At 37.9% G+C, this 25,265-nt stretch overlaps 1 protein-coding gene across 2 annotated transcripts in view; it reads left to right on the top strand.

Moving 5' to 3' along the window:
• Positions 1-25,265, top strand: part of KCNB2 (potassium voltage-gated channel subfamily B member 2) — a 406,547-nt gene that overhangs the window by 11,985 nt on the left and 369,297 nt on the right. For both annotated transcript variants that reach the window (XM_034966232.3, XM_034966230.4), the window contains exon 2: positions 19,045-19,716. In XM_034966232.3, coding sequence (XP_034822123.1) covers positions 19,138-19,716 — 579 coding nt within the window. In that variant the 5' untranslated portion in view covers positions 19,045-19,137. The remainder of the gene's footprint in view (positions 1-19,044; positions 19,717-25,265) is intronic.

A 25,265-nucleotide genomic window follows, 5' to 3' on the forward strand; every position in this document is an offset into this window, starting at 1 on the left:
CTCCATGGCCACATGCAAAATGGGTGTTGGGAAGTATACCCTTCCTGGAACTTATAGGGCCTTACAGGCCTGCTTCTTCCCAATCCAAGCCTAGATACCTAGAGGTGGTTTTAAAGTCATTGGGTTTTTTTTTCTTTTTTATTTTTTGTTAGGCCTGGCTCTTAATTTCTTTGACAATACAATTTCCTCAAAATTTTCATAAGTTACTTATGTATTTGCTTTCTGTCAGTTACACTACTAGCTACAGTGAAAGTTCTTTCCTATTCATAATTTTTGAAGCTGTTTCATTCCTTTGTTCATGTCTTATACACCCATGTCTTAAGTGGTTATGTTGGGTTCATCTCAAAAATAGGCTTGGGTGGTTAGGTCACTTTATTAATGAGATATTTACTGCAAGGCTGAGTCACTTTGTCGAACTGGGAGGTTATAAGGGACTTGTGTTACTCAAAGCCTTTTTCATTGTTATTTCTCACCCTTATCCTCCCTAAAGAGTGGGCTGTTGCAGCTTCCTGAGGTCTTCTGTTTCAATCGTTTTGTAATACTTTGCTACAGGCAGTGAGGAGCAACCACCACACAGTAACATTCTGGCTCTTTGCAATCTTTTTTTCTGAAGTTATAGACCTGCCTTCTAAGTTAGCACAGTTGTGCCAGGACATGGCAGGGTCCAGGCATTTCGTCTTCTATATCCCTTTCCTTGCTTGGGGCAATGCCACATAATTAGATTTTTGTAAAGGCAGCACTCCCATGTCCCCTAACATCAAGGTGTCAATGTTAGGATAATGCTAGCTCATCCTGTAACAAACACCAGAATGTTAGCGATTTGGCATAACAAAAGTATATTTCTCATTCACATAACAATCAAATGAAGAGTGCGAGAGCACAGAAAAGGCACGACCAGTTCTTAAACATCTTGACTCAGGTGTGACAACAACACTTCTGCTTATATTCCACTGATGAAAACTAGTCAGATACCACTCTATCTAGACGCCTAGATGAGGGGGCTGGGGGTAGGGGCTGTGAAATGTAATATTTGGCTCAACAGGAACTTCTCAGTGGCAATTATATAAGGTGAACTATAAATTTAAATAAACAACTGGCCATCCCTGCTGTCATCATATTTCTTCAAAATAAATTAGGGGGGAAAGTGTTTGAATTGCATCCACTCACTGGTTAATCCATGCTGTGCCACATCCTTCACCACACGCCTGTGTTCTCTTTGGCTCCTCTCAGACCTCTGGGATGTCTTCCTCTGGGACACATCTCCCTTCCTTCTCTAATCAATCAGTATTATAGTGCCCTCATATATAAAAGACTCTGGCTGAGTGCATTGGGATAAAGGATGGTAATTATAGCATAGACAAGAAACTAATTCTAATTAAATGTTAGATGTCACTGCTCCTAAAAATGCATTTACCATTCCTCATCACAGGAGTTTTCTCATTGGTCCATATCTCACTGGGGCCCAGGTACCAGCCATTTTCTGGACACTTCACCAGCCATTTGCTAGGTCTCTCTCTTCCTCTGGACACTTCCTCCCATCTCTTCATCCAGAGTTTTCCCACTATCCTTTCTCAAGATGACAATGGATGATTCCAAAAGACAGAGGTAGTTCATTATGCTGAACTATTTAACTCTTGTTTGCCTCTGACTTGCCCAAGGGCACTTGCCAGTAATAGCCAAATAGCCCATTATGTTTTTTTCTGAAATGAGAAAGCAATTCTTTCTCCAGGAGGACTTACTGCTTCTTATACTCTAACTGGCTGGAAATTGTAGCCAGCTTTTTACAGGTGCACATTCAGCTAATATTTATTAAACACTTTTCAGGTGTAAAGTACTCTGCTAGGTCATGAGGTTATGCAAACTTAGTCCTTACCCTTTCGAGGCTTATGGTCTGCCTGAAAACAAACATAGAACCCCTAGATCCCTTGCAGTGCTAATTGCAGTCAGTTTGCCCCAGGTCCAAACAATTGATAATTCTTTGGGTTGTGGAGTATTTTGAAAGGGATGGGGAGTAGCAGCATGCAGGCTGTGGTGTGCTGAATTGGGGAAGTTGAGACATTATGCTGTCATTATTTTTCAGAGATAAATTCTGTGCTCTGCTTCTGGTCACCTAGTTATTTTTTGCAGACTCCAGGTCTTAAGCTATGTGGTTCTTTTTACACTGCCTGCTCCTATTTTCTGACAGTCAGGAAAAGCCAGTCCTAAAAGGAGATCAGTCAGGTGTGGGAAAGTGGCATCTGGAGAGAATAGAGCAAATGACAGATGGCAATCCCAGTAGACAGGAAGTTAGACTTTCTTCCTAGGGAATGTCCTGGCCGAATATGGTAGGCAGTGTCTGGGAGCAGGCGATATTTGGAGATTCAGACAGGCAGGGCTGACAGAGACAGGCAGGGATAGAATGGTCCAGCCCCATAGGCTCAGAATGCTACTGCTGGAGGGGACATAGAGTTTAGGAAGAAGCCTCTTTTAAGTAGCTAGCAGGGGCCTACACAGTTAAGACATCTCCATTCTCAGGGAAACAGGGTGATGTTCACTTCATTAATGAAGGGATCCAGGCACAATGGACAGGACCATTTCTTACGCCATCACCAAAGCACCAACCCCACCTTCCTGATGTTCCACTATAGCTTACTAACTGGACTCAGCTTCTTTTCTTGTCCTCTCAATTAATTTTGCCCTTTGTTGTTGTTGTTGTTGTTTGTTTATTTTTTACAAAAAGCAAATCTGATTGTGTCACTCATTTACCTAAAACCCTTAAATGATTTCCCACTTTTCTTAGGATAAGGTCCTAAACCTTCAACTTGGGGGCCACCACATTCCTCCTTCATTTCCCAAAGCATCACTAGTAGAAAGCTGTTGTACATGACGGGCTCTGGTCAGTCTGGCCCCTTGTCGCCAGCATCATCTCAGGCCCCACTCATCCTTTGTTTTCTGTTAAAATTTCTGGCTTTATTTTAGTTCATCTGAAGTGCCCTGGGCTTTCTTGCTAGAAGGCCGTCTCGCATAGTTACTTGGGATGTTCTCTCTTCCCACTTTCACCTAATACATTCTTACTCATGTCTCTGAACTCAGGTCAAAAATCACTTGCTCAAAGAAGTCTTCTTGGCTCCCAGAGCAGGGGCGGTGACTCATCATGCCATCTTCTAGCACCCTGATTCCTTATGGCACTTACCCCAAATCTAACTTTAAAATTTCAGGCATTTACTCATTTAATATCAGCTTTCTCACACTAATATCAGCATCCTTTGCAAGAATATAAACTCAATGAAGGCAGGGACTGCTGCTTTCATGCACTTCTTTATCCACAGCACATGAAGTTGTGAGAGGTCACAACTCCATGCACATAGCAGATGCTTATTATTTGTTTGTTGAATAAATGAGTAAAGGAATGGATGGAGCTGGGGCCCAAGTCAAGTTCTAGGTCATAAAATGGAACCGGGAGCCCAGTTCCCAAGAACTGCTGTTCAGGGTAGGGCAGGATAGGACCAGAGCAAGTCTGCCTGATGATGAAGTGCCAAACCATGACCATGCACTATTTACACTCATGAACTCTTTATATTCTTCTTGAAAGGACCAAGATGGTCCTAAAACCCAAAAGGAAGTAGAGATTGTAAGCGGAGGCCCAGGGTATACCACTGCTGGGAATGGGAGTAGAGGTAGAAGGTGGTAGAAACACAATCAAGGCAAAACATGTTCTTCCAACAGAATTTTTTCTGCCATTCTTATTACGAACAGAACTTATTTCTTAAAGAACAGAACTCAGCCTCATAACTTCACAGGAAAGTTGTCTAGACCAGTGCTTCCCAATAGAACTTGATGTGATGATGGAAATGTTCTATATTAGTGCTCTCCAATACAGTAGTCACTAGGCACATGAGCTATTGAATATTTGAAACATAACGAGAGACTGAGAAGTTGAATTTTAAATTTATGTGATTTATGTTGAAATAGCCATACGTGACTAGTGGCTACCATGCTAGATAGTATATAGGTCTAGACTATTATTAGCATGAACTACCTTAAGAAACTAAGTTTAAAAAGCAGTGTGGTTTAAATTTTAGACATATTCATTTACAACCAGTGTTGGCCTCCAGTTTACTGTATAAACATGTGAGCAATCTTTGGTGCCCAGTGCCAGTTTGACTTTGATGAGTGTCTCCTAGGTACATCCTATTGAAGGGATTTGAATGAACTATCTGTTGTTTCTGTCCACTGGCACTGTTCTTTATTGAGGGCATTTCTATCTTTAGGCAGGTTGTAAAAATGTGAAGTATTGTACACATGTAGAACACTTTCTCTGTAAGTATCTATGTCATATGACTGTCTCACATCCACTTTTCCCAGGCAGGATTTTTTTTTTGTACCCTCCCCTCTTCTTTGTTTCTCTCCTTCCTCTCTTACTGTTTCCTTTTTTGACGTCTACAATGACAAAGATACAACACTGTGTCCTTTAACAAGTTCCTTTTCTTTTGCACGTTCATTTCTTTTCCTTTGTGCTTATTTCTATAAGCTGTTTTATCAGTTCAGATCCTTAACAACAAAAAAATTAAAAAAAACCACACAGACCAAAATACAGTTCAAATCATTAACAACAACAACAAAATCTGAGAAATGATGATAGCTCTTGGCTTGCTGATTCATACATTTTGGATATTGATCAGATATAATTTCAATATCAATATATGAAGAATTTAACGTAAGCCATTGCACTTGGTTTTTCCCAGTTTTCACCTAGATAACATGGTAGTTGCTTTTAGTCCTTTGAAATTGCCCATTTGTCTGACTCATGAGTTCTTCGCCCTGCTTTCCACAAATAAAAAAAACTTTCCAATGAGGAAATACCAGAATAAGAATGTGGTGTTTAGAAGGCAAAAATCTGAAATATCATAATAAAGTAAAATTTTCAAAGAAAGAGTCTATCTTTACTCCTTTTTCCCTAGTCTGAATAGCTTAGAACAAATGTGTCTCAGGGCTTTCATGCTAAATGTTCCCAGTTCATAAAATCGTGATTATTAATCAGGCTATCATTAAATATTAACTTACTTTTGAGATAAATGTCATTTTAAATTTGGAATCCTACTTTTTTTTCTAAATCTAAGGAGAGCATTTTCATTAGGCTTTATGGAAAGAGTGCACATAGAAAGCTTAGAAGCTATTAAGAAGCTACTTCTTAAACTTGGCTTCTGGTTTCATTCTAGCCCAGCCAAATAGTTTCCAGCATAATAAACACAATTTGTAAACATCTATATGAAGCTAAAGTAGAATATTATGGTAATCATTTTTGTCATTTTTTTAAATCTGGGGAGCTATTTTATTGAAGGCATTTTATAACATTCGGAATACAGTGCTTCATGGGTAGTAGATGCTCAATAAATATTTGTTGAATGAATTAGCAAATTAATAAAACCTCAAAGAGTTTTTAAAATTACAAATGGGGACTAAGACTATTGTGTCCATAAATGCATACTATATTCCACAAAGCCCCATGAATTAAAATATCCATGTCATTTGCTGGTACTTTATATTAGTTTCTCTTCTTTTACAGCAATACGTTTAAATCAGGGAGACAGTTTCAACTAGGTGCTAGTTAAATACATATTCAAGTCCATAATGTTATCTGGGCCTACAAAACACATGCTAGAACACAAAACCAAAAGTTCCTGTAATATTCTTTGCAGTGATCCTGTGGGTTTCTTGAGAGCAAAGGGCTACTTTACCCAATTTTGCATCATCCCCCATGCTCGATATATAGTGACAGTCAAGTAACATTGTTTTGGAAGGAGGAGACAGAATGAGAGGAATAATGGATCTAAATCCGTATTTCTTATTTATATTTTATGGTCTTTTTCCATTCTGACCATTATTGGAATAGTAGAAATTATAGACTTATGTTGTAGCCAGGAATCATTAATAATAAGGTTCAACTCGCCAGTATTTATAGGTTTCACTGGGTATGAGATAGTCAGATTACTCTTGCTTCACATTTTTTCTCTTCCATTGTTTAAATTGTATATTTATTTTTGGTGCTCTGCGGTAGCAAAGTCTAATACAAAGAACTAGGTTCAGAAGCAGGAGCTTTAGCTGCTGGCCCTGATGCTGAAAAGGCCCTGGGAAGATTGTTTAAATCTACCAGTGTTTTTCACCTAGTTAGAGTGGACCCCTTCTAACTATAACTTTTGTATTTTCAACGTTTAAAAAATATTCGTAGGCATCTATTTTGACCATAAATCTTGAATACTAAGACTATTAGCATTACTTCTGAAAGTCACATACTAAAACTTATGTTTAGTTTTTAAAATTCAGAGCTGCCAAAACAGTTGCCAATTCTACCATCTCTATCCATAAGAGAATTGTAACGTGATAGTAGATGTTATACATGTCATTCAGGCCAAGGGGTAGACAAAATATTACAGGAATTATTTATGTTCACTCTTACCGTCAATATCATGCTACTAGGATTGCTCAATATTGATCCCATATTTCTGCTTATTTATTATAGGCATCCAGAATCCTTCAATTCAAGGAAAATTCCCAGTGTCTTATAAGGTCAAGAACATGGTCTTTGGATTAAGATAATGCTGGGTTGGAATCTTGGAGGCAGCACCTCCTAGTTGTGTTGTGAGCAAGAAACTTACCTTTCTGAGCCTCAGTTTCTTAACCTATAAATAAAAGATAATAATACCCATCCCAAGGAGGGATGAGAAATAATGAGAATTCTCACCATGCGAATTAACTGCAATAAGCACAGTGGCTACATATAATAATCACTCAATATTTGGTAGGTGATGAAAATGATAATCATTAACAAAATTCACAAAGCAAATGAGATCATAACTTTGGCTCTCTTTCAGATACAACTCTAAGAATATCCCTACCTTCTAGGAAATGTAAATTTTACTTATGGGCATTTTGATCTTAAGCTGAAATAAAATCCAAATTGTAAAACCGAATCCACCACAATAGCTTATTTTACACCGACATGTTCTTTTATTGTAATCCTGACTACATGCAGCTTGCAAAGCTGAAAAACAGTGCTTTAAATATCACCATCTCTGAATCCAGAAAAACTAGTTCTTTCCTTGAAGAAAAAAAAAATGAAAAAAACCCATAACAATATTAAAGAAGAATTTTTTTTTTGGCATTTCATTTTGGTTTTAATTTGAATGTTTTTAAAGGTTTAAAAAGATTAAAGCCTCTTTTTAGGCTTATTGGCCATTTGGATTTTCTTTTTATTTTATTTTATTATACTTTAAGTTTTAGGGTACATGTATGTGCACAATGTGCAGGTTAGTTACATATGTATACATGTGTCATGCTGGTGTGCTGCACCCATTAACTCGTCATTTAGCATTAGGTTTTTTAAAGGAAAATAGAATCCATAATTTCACAACCCTTAACCACACTACTCCTTTCAATGAGAATAATAGCCTTCGTTTGTTTTTGAATATTTTCTCTCTTTGTCCATAGTAACATTCTCTGTTATATACTGTTGCAACCATAATTATTATGATTTTCCACACTGTTTTTCTCATTATTTATTTCAAGACTGCATCATCTGGTACAAGTCACGTGAACTCAGGGCTTCAGTTGGTCCATCTGTGGGTCCCTAATTTTTACATTTTTATTTTAGAAAATGTTGATGGAAATCGATAAGTTCATGTTCCTCACCAAATGCTTTGATATTTTCTTATCAAATTCTGCTGAATTATATTTCTAGCAGTAAATTTAACATCCTAAGATTCATAGATGCTAGTAGGTCATCTTGCCCATCTGCCTTACTTTTTTACCATTAATTATTTATTATTGTTGTAGCTTCCTAGTGTTTTACACAACAGAGACACATGGTAGGTTGAAAGAGGGGGCAGGGGAGAGGGAAAGAATATTTATAAAGTGCCATACACAGATGGATGGTTAAAAAATGCTGTTTAATGATCCTCACTAATGATAAGGATGGATGGAAAACATTATTCCCAAGGAATGTGGAGATGGTGGTGTCTATAGTTCAGGGAAACTCTTCCCTTTTCTATCTAATAATGAATAGAAATAATATCTAATAATGAATAGAAAAAAAATCAAGCATACAATCGATTTTGACAAAGTCCAATTTTTAAATTAATTCCATAATACCATTGATTTGTTAGAAACTTGTTTTTCATGCTTGAATCTAGAACACAGTGTTTTGAGTATGAGTAGTCAGGGAAAGAACAAAAAGGGACCTCCAGTTGATGCTATGCCGAGTGTCCCAAGGTGAATTTTGGAAGCGGTCTGCTTTGAGGCTGATGGTATGGTATCTTAGTCCTTTGGGACTATTACTACAGGATATCTTAGACTAGGTAACTTATGAACAGCAGAAATTTATTTCTCACAGTTCTGGAGGATAGGAAGTTCAAGATCAAGGTGCTGGCAGATTTAATGTCTGGTAAGGGCCTCTTCCTTAAAGATTGTGTCTTCTTGCTGTGTCAAGGACACAGGCAGCTCTCTGGGGCCTGTTCTATAGACACTAATCCCATTCATGAGGGCCCTGCTCTCATGACCTTATCACCCCCAAAAGGTCCCACCTCTTAATACCATCAACTTGGGAAGCAGGATTTCAACATAGGAATTCTGATGGGATGCAAGCATTCAGACCATAGTACATGGCCACCTGTGTATTGTGATTAGAATACATCAGGAAAGACTCTCACCTTTCCCCTCACGTGATTTTCCCATCCCAATTACTGCCCAGCATGTATTTCCATTATTGTAGGATTATTCCTTTGAGGCTTCGCATGGAAATAGATTCTATTATTCAGAAAGAGAAGAGACAATTGTTGACAGGTATAAGCTTATATTTTGAAGAAAAAAATGGACTCACTAACTTTGATGCATTCTTTTCTTTTACTTTTCTTTACTTTTTAATTGGTGAAAATGCCATCATATTGAAGAGACCCTCACCAGACATGAAATATCTTTCCTAGGAGTGAGTGAGTATAAGCTGAGAAATGGAAAATTCACTTGTACAACATTTTAAACTTAAGAAATTTACCAAAGTCAACTTTTTCCTATTCCTCATCAGTCCAGTGGAAGATGTAGATGAGTAGTAATCACACAGAAATCTCACAGAACCATAAAATTGCAGTGACAGAAAGCACTTGAGGTCCATCTTGTCAATATCCACAGACTAGGAGTTTCTCCTGTGCATACCTGACAGGTGATCACCTGGGTCTTCATGAACACTGCCACGCAGTGGGCCTGGTAGTTTTTTGAGGTAGCACTGTCCATTGTTGGGCAACAATAATTACTAGAGAGTTTTATATATGTACAAGTTGTTCTCTACCTAGTTCCAGGAAATCCAGCTCTTACTTTTAACACAGGCCTTGTTAAAGTTGGTAAATAAAGGTCATCAGAACTTCTAAATAAATTGGAGGTTATCCATAATAACTGGTATTATGTTAACCAAAATATCTAACAAAACAAACAAGATACTAGTGCTTTGAAATTTATTACTTATTCATTCATTTTTTGGGGGTAGTCCACAACATGTGTTAAGCATTCATATTAGGTGACACACTAGCTAGGTACAAAAGATGCAAATATGGATACAGAGATGTTTGTCAATTTTAAATAACTCACGTCAAGTAGATGTTTCCAGGTTTAAGCCCTCATGGCAACTTGTGCTTTGCTGTTGTTGCTTTTATTAGAATTGTAGTTAGTTGCTTGCATGCTTGTAGAATATCTGTCTACCTCCATGAGAATGTAAGCTGCACCATGTCAGAGACTGTGCCTCAAGCAGTGTAGGGGTTCATACATATTTGCTGCATGATAAGAAAGGATTCTAATTGAATAGTTATAATGAGAAAAGCACTGTAATAGATAAAACAAACTTCTAACCCACTGAAGCAGGAAAGATTAATTCTTTCTGGGAAGGTACTTATCCTTGATCTTGAATAATGAGTAAAAGTTTATTAGGTGGAAAATGCGGAAAAGAATATTTCATACGTGGAAGTCATATTGAATTTGGGGAATGGCAGGTAACACGAGGTAGTGGGAATGAGAGGAAACTGAATTTTAAATAAATAAGGAAGGACTTAATTAAACCCGATTATTTACTTTTTTAGTTAACTAATATTTATTGCACGTCACTTGGGGCACAATGATGAATAAGATCAGATGTGATCCCTGCCCTCCAGGAACTTAGAATCTAGTGAAGAAGATGGATATTTATCAAATAATCAAAGTAATCATCCCAACAAATATAAAATTGATGTTGTGACAAATGCTACTACAGATGAAAGGTACCTGGTTCTATAAGTTCTTACAATAAGAGGATTATTGGATCGTCAGGGAGGTCAGGGGACAATAAGATGTGATCCTTGAGTTGATATCTGAAGGTGAAGAGGGGAAAGAAAAGAAGTACAAATTCCCTGTTCCCTGTGGTAGAGGGAGAATAGCACATTAAAGAAATGAAAGAAGGATCTACAACAGAGAGAGAGAGAGGGCTGGGGGGAGCAGCAAGGGACATGTAGAAGCACAGAAGTAAGTGAAATATAGACCTTGAAGTCTTTGTATAGTGTTGTGTCTTTTTCTTTCTTTATTTTATTTTGTTTTATTTTATTTTATTTTATTATTTATTTTTTTGGAGATGGAGTCCCATTCTGTTTCCCAGGATGGAGTGCAATGATGTGATCTGGGCTCATTGCAACCTCTGCTACCTGGTTCAAGCAATTCTCCTGCCTCAGCCTCCTGAGTAGCTGGGATTACAGGTGCGCGCTACTACACCCGGCTAATTTTTGTATTTTTAGTAGAGATGGGGTTTCACCGTGTTTCCCAGGCTGATCTTGAACTCTTGAGCTCAGGCAATCCACCTGCCTCAGCCTCCCAAAGTGCTGGGATTACAGGTGTGAGCCACCGCACCCGGCCAGTGTTGTGTCTTAATCCTGAGAGCCAGGAAGCCGTGGGAGCATCTTCTACAAGAGATGGCCCTGACCTGCTGGTGTTTGGGCTGTAGTGTGCACAACTGACTGGAGAGATCCAGGGCAGAAGGAGGTTGTTATCATCAAAACCAGTGCTAGGGAAGCAGAGATAAGGAAAGAGCAGTTCTAGGAAGTGCACCTCTCTTTGCAAGAACACAATTAATTTGCTTGACTGCGGCCATTACCCTTTACTGAAACAAACAATATGTAGGAGATAACTCATCTCAACTTCGTGTAGTTTGGATTAGTATTTTGACATGGGGATAGATTAAGAAATAAAAGTTTTTTAAAACTCTGACTAGAAGGTGAAAAGCAAAGAATAATGAGGTGGGATTTAATGGAAAGAGACTTGTGTATAGACAACTAGAGATCTGGGTTCTAGTTCAAGCTCAGCAACTATCAACTGAGGTCAGCCAAGTCATGCGACCTCAGTTTTAAAAGATGTAAATAAAGAAATTGGACCAGATCATATCTAAACTCCCTTCTGCCACATTCTGTGATTTTAGTCTCAAAACATGGAGGTATATAAAGCATGACGTAATACTTAAGTCATAGAGACTTCTCAGTATTTGAGCTTTTAATACAGGCACATTACATATAATGTGTTTGATTATGGAGAAATAGGAACAGAATGATGATTTAAAGTGTATTTTTACTATGAGACAGAGCCCAACTGAGAAATAGTCCTTGTACATGAATATTACTACTAAACATTTCAGACCAATCATTACATGATCTAAAAGTTAATTTTTACTGGAAGAGACCTAACAAATTGTTCAAATCCTATCCAAATTTCATGAACATTTCCATATTTGGTTTCATAGAGGCTAAGTCTATCTTATGCCAAACATCCAAATGGAATGTAAAACTTATGTCATTCACCCAAACAGTGAATTGTGTCATCCACGTGGAATCAGGTAATGACTGAAGTTCGTGATTTATTTTTCAGGGTATTACTGGGTGGCCCATTGTTTCCCATTCCTTTCAGTAGTACCAGTAGATTCTCTGTTGGTTGCCTTCCTTATTTTTTTCATCACCTTTCATCTTTATCGCCTTCATTACACTGTGAGTCTGGGAAGACTTGCAAAAGGAAAGATTTAGAAGGACACACCTTGGACGCCAGTGTAAAGGGCACTTTTACCATCATAATAGAAAACCCACTAGCTGAATAGCTGAATGTAGATATAAAAATTTGAGCCCTTTTCTGTGTGCATTTTGAAGCACACTAAAAATTTCCAGCCATCACTATACCTTGTAGTCTATAAAAGGTCCAAGATGCTTTATAATTCAATATTATATTTTTCAGAATAAAGAAAGGTTTTTTTTCTGGTCAGCTATGTTTTATAAAAGGCCATTTTTCTAAAGACAAATCTGGTGTTTTATTCTGTAATTTTAGTGAACATATATGTTTAGGGCCTAGTTCTTTAAATAATTATCCTGATGAAGAAAAATTATATTACGGGGTCTAAACAAAATAGTTTATTTATAAATTTGGAGACAGCTATGATATTGAAAGATGCTCATATTACATATCCTATTTATTACTTGTCTTGTCCCCTTCTTATTGCAACACAATGCTTCCTTTGACCACTGAAAGGAAAGCTTTTAGGATTTCATCTGAGTGTATCTAAAAAAAGCATCGGTTATGTCAAGGATAAAAGTTCTAATTTTTTTTTTTTTTTGACACAGAGTCTTGCTCTGTCACTAGGCTGGAGTGCAGTGGCACAATCTCGGCTCATTGCAACCTCTGCCTCCCAGGTTCTGGCAATTCTCCTGCCTCAGCCTCCCGAGTAGCTGGGACTACAGGTGTGCGCCACCACTCCCAGATAATTTTTGTATTTTTTGTAGAGATGGGGTTTCACCACTTTGGCCAGGATGGTCTCGATCTCTTGACCTCATAATCTGCCCACCTTGGCCTCCCAAAAAAGTTCTATTTTTTTTTTAAACTAAGGAGAATATAGTTGTGCTAAATTTGAGGAACAAATTGATATTAGCAGCCTTTGATTGCAGAAAAGAAATGTCACCTTCCACTTTCTAAGGACAAGGACAGCATTTCAGTTATTTCTAGAACTTTATGTGTTAAAAAATAATAAGCAGTATGAAATTTATTAAATATTTCTGACCAGGTTCTAAAGTAATGCAGGTTGCAGTTTTGTTGAATTTCTTAGAATAGCTGAAAATTTCCAGGATCTTACATATATATATATATATATATATATATATATATATATATATGAATGATAGTTTTTAACTTGCTATAATGTTATTGGTTTTTATTAGTAAATTTTGGAGGTGCTTTTAAAAATTGCAGCCAACAATAGAATTAAAAAATATACATTGATTTAATCTTCAGCTAACAGTTACAATGCCTTTCTCTTCAGATATCTACTGCAAATCATCTTGTGGTTCTTTGAAACATAGTTTCTACAGAAACTTACTACTTAATGCTATACATGAAAATTTAAGAAATTGCCTTAGAGCTATATATGGAGTGATACAGACTTAAAGGTCTCAGAGATGTTTGTTTGCAGTGCCTGCTCAGCATGTTCTAGCAACACAAAAATGAAATGTTAAACATCACTTACAACTTTAGAAAGGTTTGCTTTTTATCTTCACAGGATCGCACATGTGACTTACCCTGCCTGGCTCCATGAAGGAAGTGTCAAGTGTATGACATAATGCTAGTATTTTTGAGACTATAGTAAACCCCACTCCCCCTCCAAACCTGGAGCCTCAAGCTGTAATTAGGATGCCATGATGAGAAAGTTGTGTTTTGTCAGTTTTGGCCCTGAGCGGGTGGCAGCATAATGCCACGCTGCTGTAGAAGCAGGGTGCAGCTGTGCAAAACTCAAATGTTTGTTGTTGTTTATTGTTTACAGAGCTGCTTTTTTTTCTGTAGAAGAGTAATGAAGGGATGGTGAGTACATTTGCACTGGCTGACTGATTGTAGCAAGCTTAACTTTCAATTGATTGAACGAGGTGAAATAAATGAACAAACTGCCAAAAGAAAATATTCACTAAGATTTTGCCCTTGACATGAAAACATGTGTTCTGAGGTCTCAAACAAAAGTGTCTTCTGTTTATACTGACAATTTATGTTTATAAATTATTCACAGTTGCATAATATCTACACAATTTAAGCATTGAATTATTGCATTTTATATTATACTTATATACAGAATTGAACTACATGATTAATTTTATGGGGTAAAAAATCATTATGATAGACAAATTCACTTATGAAAGTATATGTGAGAAAATGTAACATCATATCCACTTTAATTACGGAAATTAAAAACATAAATTTTGCGAACACTCTAGGGTCGTAAAACACAATACCCTTACCCACAGGGAACTGGCAGATTCATTGCTAGAAGTAAAATTAATATGGCAGAAAAGGACATAAATATAAAATGAAAAGTTAAAGGATGGAAAATCAACTAAACACTAAATAAAATAAATGAAACATTCATGATGTTCTGAAGGTAGTTTGTTTCAAGCCATGATAAATATTAAAGTAAAGGTTCTTGAAATGAAATATGAAAACCACCTTCCTCAAGAAACTAGACATGGAAAATGTTTCATTGACTGTGAGGCAGCATGATAAGTTTATTTCTATCTAAAGTAAGGATGGTGATTAGAGGGCATAGGGAGGTAAAAGGGGCAGAATCACAGTGAAAGGAAAAAATTAAGTGTCATAAGAAATAAAAGAATTTTAGGCATGGACATGCTACCACTTAATGGATGAAGAAATTAAAGTTCAATTAGCAATTGAGGGCAATGTGGAACTGAGGTGTTCTGAGCCTCAGACAGAGCCCCTTTTATGATCCCATATGACCTCCAATTCTGTTTAGATGTTTTTATCTCCTGGAAGGTATTTTCAGCCTAGGAGGCCTCTGTATTAAGATTGGCTACAGAAAACTTAATGAAGTATGTACAAGTCTGAAAAAATAGTTTGGTTTTGTGCTTGTTTAAGTGGCTGTGAGGATAGAAAGATCTAGGGATCAGGACAGGAAAGGAGGGAAAGCAAAGGAAGAAAGGTAGCATGTGGCGTTAACAGACATGGGGGAAAGTAAGAGAAACCCACAGAAGAAGAGATAGAAGGGAAAATGGCAAGCAGGCAAGCAGAAAGGCTCAGTGAGTTTCAAAGGCACTGTTGATCAGGGCTGATGCTCTGCAGCTTGCATTTATTATGGGCTTATTCTGAAGGCTTGATTAACTTTTGGAGCACTATTCATAGCTCTTCAACTGCTCAGGAACTTATGCCTTTGAGCCTGCACTCTTTATCAGGTAACAAGCAGAACATTCTGCCCAGGGAGAATAAAAAATCTTTTAACCATGGTAACAATAATAAGAGCAGATCATTTTTAAGTCTTAAGAAAATCAAATCAACAGGCCATTTTCTCACCCTTAGTTTCTCTATCCCTGCTATGAAGAAAGGGCATTGAATTTCAGTTTGTCTTTTATTGCGGGACTTGTAATCAACACTGGATCTCTTATAATAGAAAGTTCTTGATCAGTGAAGAAGATATTTTGAAAATTAAGTCTTATGACCTCTCTTCTCTTGAGACACACACCCTACAAAAAGGAAAATTCACTATACACAATGCACGTGAAATTATTTAAGACAAATAGTGACCTTACCAGTGACTATGATATAGCATTTCCTTTTTTAATGACTTTTTCAAAATAGCAAGTCACACCATGCCTTTGCCACAAACAAATGAGATATTTGTGTCATTCTGGAGTTAGTTCTCTTCCTGGAAAACCTCTTATCTGATATTATAATCAGTTAAAAAATGATTTATCTTCTTCATGTTAGTATAAAACATGGTGTTCAAAAAGTACATTTATTTTATTTTTATTTGTATTCAAATTCAAAATGCATCAGCTCGCAGTTTATTTATGTGGACAATTCAATGATTGATTGTTGAGATGACAGTGTACCTACAACTAAGTTATTTAGTGGAGACTCCACATTCAGATTAATCACTGGAATTGCCCCATCTCTAATATTTTCAGCTGTTTTTGCCTCATCCTGATAGTGTTGCTCAATTTTTAACATATATATATAGTTCATCATCACCTGAATATAAAGTTAGAACATGAACATCAGTGGCTCCAAAGACAGATGCTATGAGGTGCCTGTTATGTGTGGGTTGAGGGCTCAGTAGAGAAAAGTTTGGACCCACAATCCCAGGCCTGCCTTTATAATTCAATGGGAAAGACAGAACATATATGTAAAGAGAAAATTTAAAAGCTAGAATTTATTTAATAGACACTAATATAGCTTTAATCTTAGTTTTCTTTCAGTGCTTGGAAACCAAACTTTAGGGAGAAATATGAATATTCTTACTCTATTCAGATATACCTCCTTGTAATGAGCATTTCACATAAACAATCTCATCTAATCATCATAATACTGTACATGAAATAGATACTATTATCTTTATTTTGTAGATTAGAAAATTCAAGCCCAGAGAATTTAAGTTGCTTAGTCAATCATTATAGAGCTTCTTATTTTTGTAAAGATAAGCATTTTTGTCATGTGTGATGAAAATGTGTGTGTGTATATATATATATATATATATATGCTTAAAATATTCCTGTAACTCTGTAGTTGAAAAAACTCCTGCTGCAAGTATATTTATTGGCCACATTTAAAGTACTTCTTATATAGTCCATCTACATTTTTCATTACCTTGACTTATATTCATTCAAGAGAATCTTTGGCCTCCAGAACAATAAATAAATTTAACTTGCAGGATGAAGAAGCCAGAGGCATGCAGAAATTGGTGTGTATCCTAGAAGAGAGTTCTAATTATAAGGACCTCTTAAATCTAATAGTTTTTCCCTTTAGTATAAGCTGTTGACTGTGTGAAACATGATGTTTTACATTAAAGGTGGTATTTTGGATGAATTGCTTGAAGCTCTATGATTTTCTGCAAAAACATTATAGGGGAAGATAACTAAGAAGATGCTTGCTGCTGCAGATCAGAATAACAGATCAATAAGAGGGACTACAAGAGCAGTAATGCTTTAAAGAATTAGCACACAGGAGAAAAGAGCCATGAAGCAGAATACACACACACACACAACACACACACACACACAACACACACACACAACACACACACACATTCTGATGTATATTATATACACATAACATATAAACACAGATGCGTTTTAAATAATTGATCCCAATAACTCCATTTTTGCATTTTCTGGCCACATATATTACTTTTGTCAGCTCTCTTGTGGAAAATAATTAAAGAATGGATTAACTGTTTAATATTTATTAAACTCCTACACTGTATAAGCACTGTGCTTGGTGATAGGAATGTAATAATAGAGAAGATGTTCTTTGTCCTCAAGAGTTCCCAGCATACTATGGGAAAGGTATGTTGCAATGGTATGGTGGAAGTTTCATGATCCCAGAGTGGGAATATTATGGAGAGCTTTCTCTAGAAGGTGAGGTTTGAGCTGAGTCTTGAAAAGCAAGTACTAGTTAGTCAGAAGGAAACAAGAAAAATGTTTCTAGAACACAGTATGGAAAGGCCAGGAGCTTAAAAGGGAATGTTGTGTGCAGTCTGGGATTGCTGGAATATAATGATGAGGGAAAGACGAAAAGTGAAGGTGGAGAGGAGGCTGGACCTACTAGGACTAACTAGGCTTTAAAGTGCTGGTAGGACTTCAAAAATAAAATTCCAATAATGATGACATTTTGCAGAGTTTAAAGCATGTGAGTGGCAAGGTCAAATTTGTATCTTAGCAGAGCATTCTAATAGCTATGTGGAGAATGGTTTTTAGGTGGACAAAACCTGAGTTTGGGATCCAATTTAAGGCTGTATTAGAAGTGTAGGCAAGGGCTGGGCACGGTGGCTCATGCCTGTAATCCCAGCACTTTGGGAGGCCAAGGCCAGCGGATTGCTTAAGCTTGGGAATTTCAGACCAGCCTGGGAAATATAGTGAGACCCTGTCTCTAAAAAAAAAAAAATACAAAAATTAGCCAGGCATGGTGGTGCAAGCCTGTAGTCCTAGCTTCTTGGAAAGCTGAGGTGAGAGGATCACTTGAGCCCAGGAGGCAGAAGTTGCAGTGAGCTGAGATTGTGCAGTGAGCTGAGATTGTGCCTGGGCTACAGAGTGAGACTCTATTTCAAAAAAAAAAAAAAGAAAGAAAGAAAGGAAAAGAAGTCTAAGCAAGTAAGTGATGCTGAGAGTTCGAACCAGCATTGTGGTAATGGGAACCTTGGTAACAGTGTTGGAGGCCTTAAGCAATGGTTAGGAGGTATAATTGCTAAGACTTGGTGCTTATTTGGATGTGGATGGATGGATCAGGATTTCACAGAGTTTTAGTGAGGGTGACTGGGTATGGGGTGGGGAAGGCCATAAATCTGAGATGGAGAATGATCAGGAACTGGTTGGGCAGACTGGCACCTTGGTCAGTTTAGCTTAAGATGTCTGTGGTTTATCTAGAAGGAGTTGATCAGGGTGAGGTGCGGCGGCTCACCCTGTAACCCCAGTACTTTGGAACACTGAGGCAGGTGGATTGCTTGCACCTGGGAGGTCAAGACCAGCCTGGGCAACATGGAGAAACCCCATCTCTATAAAAAATATAAGAATTAGCCAGGTGTGGTGGCACGTCCCAGGTACCTGGGAGGCTGAGGTGGGAGGATCATCTGAGCCCAGGAGATCAAGGCTGCAGTGAGCTGTGATGGTGCCACTGCATTCCAGCCTGGGTCACAGAGAGAGACCTGTCTCAAAAAAAAGAGTTGATCAAGCACATGGATCTTTTAGTCTGCAGCTTGAGAAAGAGGTCTCTCATGACATGTTTGGGAGTTGCCAGCCTATAGGTATATATCACTGAATACACAACCTCTTCTGTGTAGTACACTGTGTTGTCTTTTCCCCCTTTCCTATATCCTAAAGCAAAGATACATATCTCCAAAAGTATGTAGACATTAATATTGTACCTTCTGGTTGTATTCAGTCGTTAATATTGTACCTTCTGGTTGTAACAACAGAATGATCCCATAGAACAGAAACACTCTAGGAAAATGCAAGTAACCAAGTGATTGTTGCTTTCTTCCAGCTTTGTCAGTGGAAATGCCTGCCCCAGAGGGATATTGCTTCAGTTGACCTCATTTTTTAAGGACCCTGGCTCTGCGGCTTTGTCCAGTTCAAAATGGCAGAAAAGGCTCCCCCGGGCTTAAACAGGAAGACTTCAAGGTCGACACTTTCCCTTCCTCCAGAGCCTGTGGACATTATCCGGAGCAAAACATGCTCCAGGAGAGTTAAAATCAACGTGGGGGGCCTCAACCACGAAGTCCTGTGGAGAACGCTGGACAGGCTGCCCAGGACGCGCCTGGGGAAGCTTCGAGACTGCAACACACACGAGAGCCTCCTGGAAGTGTGCGACGACTATAATCTGAACGAGAACGAGTATTTCTTTGATCGGCATCCAGGAGCCTTCACTTCCATTTTAAATTTCTACCGGACCGGGAAACTCCATATGATGGAAGAAATGTGTGCACTTTCATTTGGCCAAGAACTTGATTACTGGGGGATTGATGAGATCTACTTGGAGTCCTGCTGCCAGGCCAGATATCATCAAAAAAAAGAACAAATGAACGAAGAACTGAGGCGAGAGGCAGAGACTATGCGAGAGCGAGAAGGAGAAGAGTTTGATAATACCTGCTGCCCTGATAAAAGGAAGAAACTGTGGGACTTGCTGGAGAAACCTAACTCATCAGTGGCTGCAAAGGTATGAAACCCATAGTATTGCTTGCCTGTGTGTGGTCAGAAAAGATGCTACCTACGTTCTAGAGAGTATAAGTTTTTTTACTGTTTTGGTAACACAGAACAAAGTGTGGCTACACAGACAGTGAAAAAATCCTTTCCAAAATCTTATTTAGTCCAATATAGTCATTCATCCTGGTTAATGACATAAAATGGCATTACCCTTTCATAAATATTATTGTCTGTAGAAAGGGGCCTGGGCAACAGAGGATGAAAGAGAGTCCTGGTTTTCCTGGCACTGTATCAGGTTGGTGACTTGGAGGTTGAGGAGAAAGCCCTAGCTCAGACCCATCAGGCACTGAGTCTTGTGGAAGACGAGGGCCTGAGCTCCATCTTGAACAAAGGGAAGGTACTGTCACTGGAAGGAGAGGAGGTACCTCTTAGCCTGGCTATGTAGAGGTTCAAGGGAAGAGAGGAGAGCATGGCCCCAGGTAGCTCAGAGGGCAAGTGCCACACACATGAGGAAGGGACTGTTTTATTAAGCTGTGTAAAAAATGAGTCAATGTCCAGAATGCATCCACGTACCTCCCCTTTTGAGGCCTCCTTTAACAGTGCATGTTTCTGACTGTTAAATTTTATTTTTTTACAATTGAGGTATTACCATGTATCAGAGTTCATAAAATATTTGCTTAAAATGAAGGTAAATTCATATTTTCCCATTGTGACTGCATATATCTAAATCTCACAGTAAATTTTTTGTCACTAATTCCAGTATGTAATTCAACTGCATGATTCTGTTTGTCTAATTTTATCTAGAGCTTCCAAGGTTAGCTCAAACCAATTTTCACTCCATATATTTAGTTCTGTATTGCAGTATGAATGATAAGTAAAAATTCAAAAAGCCATCTTTAGCTGCAGGAGTATAGTATTGACATTTTGTGCGTAATGGATGAAAATAGAGTACGGAATGGAGAAGGGAAGAGTGTGTCTTCACATGAATTCTTTTGATTTACTGTTTTTTTCTAAAATCTTCTCTCGTGAACAGTAATGATTTCAGAATTTATAATAGAACATATGAGATTTTTGACTGGAAATTAAGATTCTACATGATAATCTATAGCACATAAATAATCAGCTAATGCAAATGATCATAAAACTGCTTTTTGTTTGATTTTCTTTCTGGTTGACTTCTAAAGGCATTTTACTTTCCAGCCAGGACATGCACCTAAGTGAAATAAAATGATATCTGTTGTGTATAACAAAGAAATGCATATTTCGTGGGAAATAGAAGACTTTAGGTTTTTTTGTAGTTTTGGATAAGTTGTTTACTTTCATTTTACTTGTAAAAAAAAAATGTGCCGCATTTGTGGGTTTTGATTGAGAAAGGCTACTGCTCTTTCCAATATCAAGTGTTTAGGTACATACTCGAGTTACTACTAAAAATATGGAGTGAATTTTGAAAATGAATGAGACAGATTCTGGATTTAAGTGAGTATTGTGGGTGTTAAATGAATTCTTTCAAGCCTTTAGGCAACTAAGGAATAAATCATTGTTCCATCAAAATTTCCAGAGAAAGTTAGCCAACTATATAAAAATAAAGCAATTAAGTCAAAGAAAGTTTGAAAGGTTACTGTGGTTTATTTGTTCATAATGACATTATTAACCTATATCTTAAGTTAAGTATTGTTACAGAAAAAATTTAAGATATATGTATATTTTCCTGAAGAATTTCTCACAAGGATAGAATAAGGTCAACAACCTGATTTCCTACACAAGGGAGTTCATTTAATCTATAAATTTTAGAAGAAATAGCCATTTCTTAATCTCTAAGAAGGTAACTATGACCATGGCTTATTATAGACCTTTACATATGTATCCAACATATTATTTAAATTTGCTTCAAATTATGTCTGTATGTATAGACAAGAAATCTGCCTACAAACTCTACCCAGCAGCCAAAGACATTGGTTTTGGAAAATTTTATGTAGTTATAAATGGTATATTTGTTTCCACATTGTTAATCAAGCTAAGTAAATCTTCACTATAAGTTGATTCTTTACTAAATTTCCATACAGGATTTATGTTTGTTTATTTATATGTCTACATTTTCCTCTCTGTTTGAATAGTGAAATATTATGGAAAGTATTTACATTTGATTATATAGTAGTTTAGTGAAATTATTGTTCATTTGTCTGAGGTTTAGAGCCTTTTAAAATGGCTCTGTGTGATGTCTTATATAAACCACTACCTTTTCCTGTACTCTTCTCGAGTCTTATAACTTGTTTTTTTTTTCTTTCTGGAGTAATTCTTGGTGAGAGAAGTGGTAATGCAGGTATGTGTGGATAGTATTTTCACAACTTAAGAAAAAGTAGTAATATTACAGCTGCAGTAGGGTGATATTCTAGCCCTCACTATTTACTTTATTGTATGGGTACATCAGGCTATTTTCTATGTTGTGAAGCCCTTGTGTAGGAATGCTTGGAACCTTCGTGTTTGTCCTCACTTGCTGAGGAGGTAAGATAGCTTTAAAGCAGAATATCTGTGGACCTTGCCTTTCCAGTTTTTGCTTATTCAGTATGGTAATTTAGTTGAACATATGCTGTATGTGTGCCACACACATTAAAGTAGATACTTAGACACTCCATTCTTTCCAGAATTTAAAAATATTCTTAAAATATTCTCTTATCTTTAACTGGGATTTCATATTATTGAAAATATTCTTGTGTTTTTCTCTTTTGGTTTTTATATAACTTAATAGATTCCTGTAATGAAGAAAGTATAAAAGCTATTAAGATTATTTGCCAGATCCCTAGTATGGAAGGAAAAACTTGACCCTCTCTGTCAGGTGTTGCATAACAGGCTAAAATATCTATTCTTTGATACGAAATAAAATACTCAATAATCAGTTAAGTAATAATTGTTCAGCCCATGCTATATGCATCCCCTATGATATAAAAAATTATTACAAGGTCAGTTGACCTATTATTTTTGTCTTTGGGTATTTCTCTGACAATAACAAGTCAACTCCTATGGAACATGTTCCCTGGTGTCACATAAGGAGCCACTTCTCTTACTTGGATGTTCTGGTGTATTAATAACTGAAAAAAAGCCAAAACAGCATTTAACAATGTGGTATATCTGAAATATTACATTTAACAAATTAACATTTTTGCACATATATAGAAAACCATGAAATATGGTCGTACTATTCAAAATATAATGACAGGGCTAATAGAAATACTTATTTCTTAGTTCTCTGGGATATGGTGTGATTTGGCAATGGGACACAGGTTTTTATCTGTATGATGGACTCTGTCATTTTTGACTCTTGTCAGTGTATCTTGGTGACTGTACATGTCCTCATATAGAAATAATGTACACAGTTTAAATTTGAGATGGTTTGTGAATGTGTGGCTCAGCTGAATGGGCCCAGGGCATGACTGGAACAACTCCCTGGGTTACCATGACAGGAATTGCTGGTTTTAGTGTGCCTTTCATAGGATCGTGCAAGGGGAAGAAAAGGGCTCAACTTGCTGCCAGTTTCCTGGGCAAAAATTGGAATTTGACTTGATCCTGTACCTCTTCCAGGCCAGGGCAATTTAGTCAGTCTCTGGACTGGAAACATTTTTCTCTTTTTTCCTTGGCCTCTTTCCAAAGAAACTGCAGTTGCTAGTTCCCTGTAAATATTGCATATAGTGACTTCAGTCTAAGAGGTGTTTAAAAGCATATTTGAGAAATGGGTCTTGTGGCAGGCAATATTCTCAGCCTTCGGGATGAAACAACAATCAGGAAGTAGCACAGCCCACCTGAGATCTGAAAGAAACTAGACTCATCAGTACCACACAGGGCCCACACTTTGGATGTCTTAAGAAGGTCAAGAACAAAGGAAATCAGCTGGGTTTCTGGCAAATCCAGCTACCTGGGTTCATGGCTGAGTCCTCTGAGGGAAGCTTCACTCTAAGAGCATAAGTGGATGTGTGTGCCGGGCAGTGCCAGACAACAGGCTGATCTCAGGTGTCAGGTCAGGAAGCTAGAACATAAGCAGCCCTTATTGGATAAGAACAGCAGGAGGCAAAATCTGCGGAAACACATTTCTATTCATCTGAACCAAACAGTGAGAGCACCCAGCAGCTTTTTCAGGAAAGCATACAGGTCAAGTGGGGCATCGTTTAGGATCTGCTTCCCACTCCTCAATTTCCTCATTAATCTGTAGCCACCACTTCCTCCCTCCCTTTCCCCCACTCCTCTCCCCGCTCCTCCTCTCTCTCTCAGGCTCTCTCTCCATCTCTCTCTCTCTCTCACACAGACACACACAGACACACACAGGCATATCTTGTGCCCCTCAGGAACTGGTTTTATTTTAGCTTAAGAAAAGGGGGGAATGATTGACTAGAGAAAGATTTCAACACTTTTTTTCATCAAAAGCTCCCTAAGGAGAAAAATGAAGTTAAATTGAAAAATGGAGTTCAGAGGGCCACAAATGATGGTACTACGTAAGTTTTTTTATTCCTCCTCACTAGCACCAGTTTTCTCCCCCTGAAAATGCATGGGACGGAGGGAAGGAGATGACCGCGTTTCCTGCCTGCATCTTACTCCCTGCACACATCCACAGGTCCATTGTCGTTGGCATGGTGCAGTGCGGCACCTGAAGGGCCAGGAGACCTTAGCCATCCTTGGATCAAGTCGGGAGCTGCTGGTGGCAGATGGGCAGTCTGTGCTTGGAAATTCAGCTCTCCACAGAGCCAGGGGTCCAAATTATGAGTTTCTTAGATGCTGGTACCTGTTTGGTTGCCCTGTTGATAACTCCTTGAGAACTAGTCCCCTATTCCAACTAAATTAGAGTGTAGGCCTTTCAAGCCACAGAAATAGTAAAAATAAAATAAAACAAAACAAAAACTCCTGTGTACTTATCAAGGAAGAAAAAATACATAACATTCTCATTCTATTTATAGTATATGGATCAGTTATTCTAATGCTTTGAATGAAAAATGAAGGAAGGCATTGGAACAGAATCATAAATGATTTTCTTTCAGTTCAAGAACAGAACTTTCACATGTTATGCTTGTAAGGAGATCCAGCCAAGTGAACAGCTTGGGCTGTATAACACTCTTTGTTTAGCTTTCTGATGACCATCTTAGTGATAAGAAAATATAACAATAGGCATTAAAACCACAAATGAGCCAAAAACATGAAGTGATGCAGTGTGAACAACACAGAAACCCCTCTACACTGAGGCCCTTCTGTGTACCGTGCAGTGCTATCCTCTACATTGAGGCCCCTCTGTGTACCGTGCAGTGCTATCCTCTACATTGAGGCCCCTCTGTGTACCGTGCAGTGCTATCCTCTACATTGAGGCCCCTCTGTGTACCACGCAGTGCTATCCTCTACATTGAGGCCCCTCTGTGTACCGTGCAGTGCTCTTCTCTACATTGAGGCCCCTCTGTGTACTGTGCAGTGCTATCCTCTACATTGAGGCCCCTCTGTGTACCGTGCAGTGCTCTCTACATTGAGGCCCCTCTGTGTACCGTGCAGTGCTCTCCTCTACATTGAGGCACCTCTGTGTACTACGCAGTA

This window comes from Pan paniscus, chromosome 7, assembly GCF_029289425.2.
Source record: "Pan paniscus chromosome 7, NHGRI_mPanPan1-v2.0_pri, whole genome shotgun sequence".
Classification (NCBI taxonomy): Eukaryota; Metazoa; Chordata; class Mammalia; order Primates; family Hominidae; genus Pan; species Pan paniscus.